At 40.5% G+C, this 3,013-nt stretch overlaps 1 protein-coding gene across 3 annotated transcripts in view; it reads left to right on the forward strand.

Moving 5' to 3' along the window:
• Positions 1–987: 987 nt before the first annotated feature.
• Pde1c (Phosphodiesterase 1c) overlaps positions 988–3,013 on the forward strand; it is a 52,219-nt gene continuing 50,193 nt past the window's right edge. For all 3 annotated transcript variants that reach the window (XM_028320505.1, XM_028320506.1, XM_028320507.1), the window contains exon 1: positions 988–1,099. In XM_028320505.1, the coding sequence (XP_028176306.1) occupies positions 1,000–1,099 (100 nt within the window). In that variant the 5' untranslated portion in view covers positions 988–999. The remainder of the gene's footprint in view (positions 1,100–3,013) is intronic.

Here is a 3,013-nt window from a genome sequence, read left to right on the forward strand (position 1 = left end):
AAAAAAAAAAAAAAATATCTATTCCTCGGTCAAAAAATGATAATATTTTTATTAATTCTCCTTTTCTCTTGTCTGATATAATTATCATATTATCTCTAGCTCATAATTAGTTCTGTAGTTCAGCTGGGCTAAGATTCGCGGTACGATTTTAAACGACAAATGTCTGTGGTAGCGCGCTTCTTAGCCTTGATTATAGTAATTACACAGATAGATACCTTCGCATTTACAATATAAATATATTAGTACGGATTAGGCCTACCATTCACGGACAGCTTAAAACAGCTTCAAGCTGCGACTGCTTAACAAACTACGAAAGCAGTTGTGACTGTTCGAGCGGTTCCGTGTACCTAGATTCTGTAGTTTGCTATACGACTTGAAGCTGTCGGATACTAGCTGCTTCAAGTTGTCCGTGTATGGTGGCCCTTACGTAGGGTTGCCATCCGTCTGAGTTTCCCCGGATTTGTCCTAGTTTAAGGCGTCCGGGGAGCGTCCGGCCGGGGTTTTATTTGTTGTCCGGGTAAATAAGTCTTGGGCCAATGCCGGGCGATGTGACTAAGTTTTCCGTGTTCTGGGCTCCAATTTCCAGGGTTTTCACGCGTCCTGTCCTGTAGGCCTAGGATGCGCGCCGTGATAAGCGGTTATCGCGCCACTTTATCGATTTTGCCCATACATTTTAAGGTCGATAAGGGTATATCACGGCGCGCGCGCATCCTAGCCCGGCTGGTTGTCTATAGTCTGGTCTGTGAGCACGTAGAATTTTGTCCAATGACCCCAAGCTGTCGCGCTCGCACACTCACTGCGGGCGCCCGTCGCACAGTCGCGACAGCAATATTATAACGCGCGAGCGATAAGGGTGGGTAGCTTGGGGTCATTGGACAAAATTCTACGTGCTCACAGACCGGGCTTTAGATATGGCAACCCTACCTTTAGGTATCTTTGATAATAGACATATCACTAAACAATATTCTCGTATTGTCGGTAGGTATATATAATAAGCTGATGGTTGGTGTTCCAGTGGCGAGCCCGCCGGGCGGCGCGGGCGCACAGCGGGAGGAGCCGCCCCGCCCGCCGCCCCCCGCTCCCCGCAACGGCACGCCGAGTAAGCACGGCTTTTGCGTGGTTGTTGCGATGTACATAAAGTATTTTTTTGAAAATAAAAAAAATAGATGACAATTGCCCAATTGTTCAGGCTCTGGCAGTGCACTTAAAATGCTGTCAGTAAATCTACAACTATACAGGGTGGAAACGATAAGTGATCTCACTCGATTATTTCTAAACTATACAAGATATCGAAAAAATGGTTACTGATCCTGAAAGTTCTTCACGAGCTCTATCTAACGGTACCAATAATAGGTTACAAAAATAAACTGGCAATGTCATAAAATCTTAATGACAGTGCATTGCCATATAAATGCCAATGCAATACACACCTCCCTCTGATATTGCCTAAAATAAAAGGTTAATCTAACATGAATCTAAATATTGTAACGCAAACTGCAAGCCGACAACACAAGTTAAAAAAAATAATCTTAAAATACTAACTAAATTAAACTGTAATCTGCTAATTAATACGTATCGTTATTAGAAACATACTTAAAACTAACCTAAAAAGAATAAAAACAAATAAAAATCGCAACAACCCCGTAGCCAATAGTGCACGTTTCCAATATTTTCATAATGTCCAACTCCTGCGCACCTGCACCCGCACGTAACACTCCTGTCGTAGTCTACCTTTTTATCGTTACCCTTTTTATCGATACCTTTTTTTATCGTTACCTTTTATATCGTTATCTTTTTATCGATAACTTTTTCCGTGTTTCCGTTGTTTTCTTTTTCTTTTACCCATTTTCACCACGGTGTTTCGTGTCAATTTACTATTTTTATGAATATCTATGTGTTTCTGAATTTTTCGGACGACTTGCACAACTTTGGAATACAGAAAGTGACATCAAAAAGATAATATTACAAGATTCAGATGCCGTATTATGTAAGGTTATGCAAGTCATTATGTATTTATATTGAATGTAATCTTTCTAGCAAAAAGGTAAGTTCAACTGGTTCAACAGTTACTTATTTTCTTATTTGCTTAAATTTTTTTCTTCTATGTAATTTGTCAGAAGTGATTGTACAAACAAAAGAACTGTCGTGTTTTTGTGACTACGAATCGTTGGCAATAATGATGTTGTATTCAAGACAGCCGTTTTATTATAGTTTCAAAGTTTTTTAATGTGCTTTAAAATCTGATTTAGCTGATTATAAATTATAACGCGTCAGTGTTTTACAGTTCTTAATCATTTTCAAGATTAGTTGTTGATCTTGGCTACTTAGGAGTAAACACAAAGTGGGAACGAGAAGTGGTACCTTCATTGGTTGGGTTTTTATTGGCGGTCAAGCTGCAATCCTGGTTACACAGGAGTATAGCCACTCCTCTTTCCTCCTCAGGCAACTCCTGCTGCAGCGGTGGAAACAAGATGTGGAAATAGTCCCTCAACCAGTCATATTTCTTCAACCCTTTTCTTGAATTTAAAAATCAATTTAGGTACCACGGCGTCGTACATAACGTAATGCATTACATAATGTAAGGCACACACGTCGCGACAACACATCGAATGTGACTGGTTACCTCATTATTTGCTACGCCACTGGACTAAATGCGGGACTTTTACCTTATTTCCTGGGCATAACACGATTTCTTTACAATAACGTAGTATATTGACATTGTATGTTACCTTTTGCAGTGTAGTTTTTCAATCCCAATCCCAACTAATATTATAAATGCGAAAGTAACTCTGTCTGTCTGTCTGTCTGTCTGTCTGTCTGTCTGTCTGTTACGCTTTCCCGCTTAAACCTCGCAACCGATTTTGATGAAATTTGGCATAGAGATAGTTTGAGTCCCGGGAAAGAACATAGGATAGTTTTTATCCCGGTTTTTGAAACAGGGACGCGCGCGATAAAGTTTTTCTGTGACAGACAAAATTCCACGCGGGCGAAGCCGCGGGCGGAAAGCTAGTTT

Source organism: Ostrinia furnacalis, unplaced genomic scaffold (assembly GCF_004193835.3).
Source record: "Ostrinia furnacalis isolate ACB-3 unplaced genomic scaffold, ASM419383v2 OfSCF7393, whole genome shotgun sequence".
NCBI lineage: Eukaryota > Metazoa > Arthropoda > Insecta > Lepidoptera > Crambidae > Ostrinia > Ostrinia furnacalis.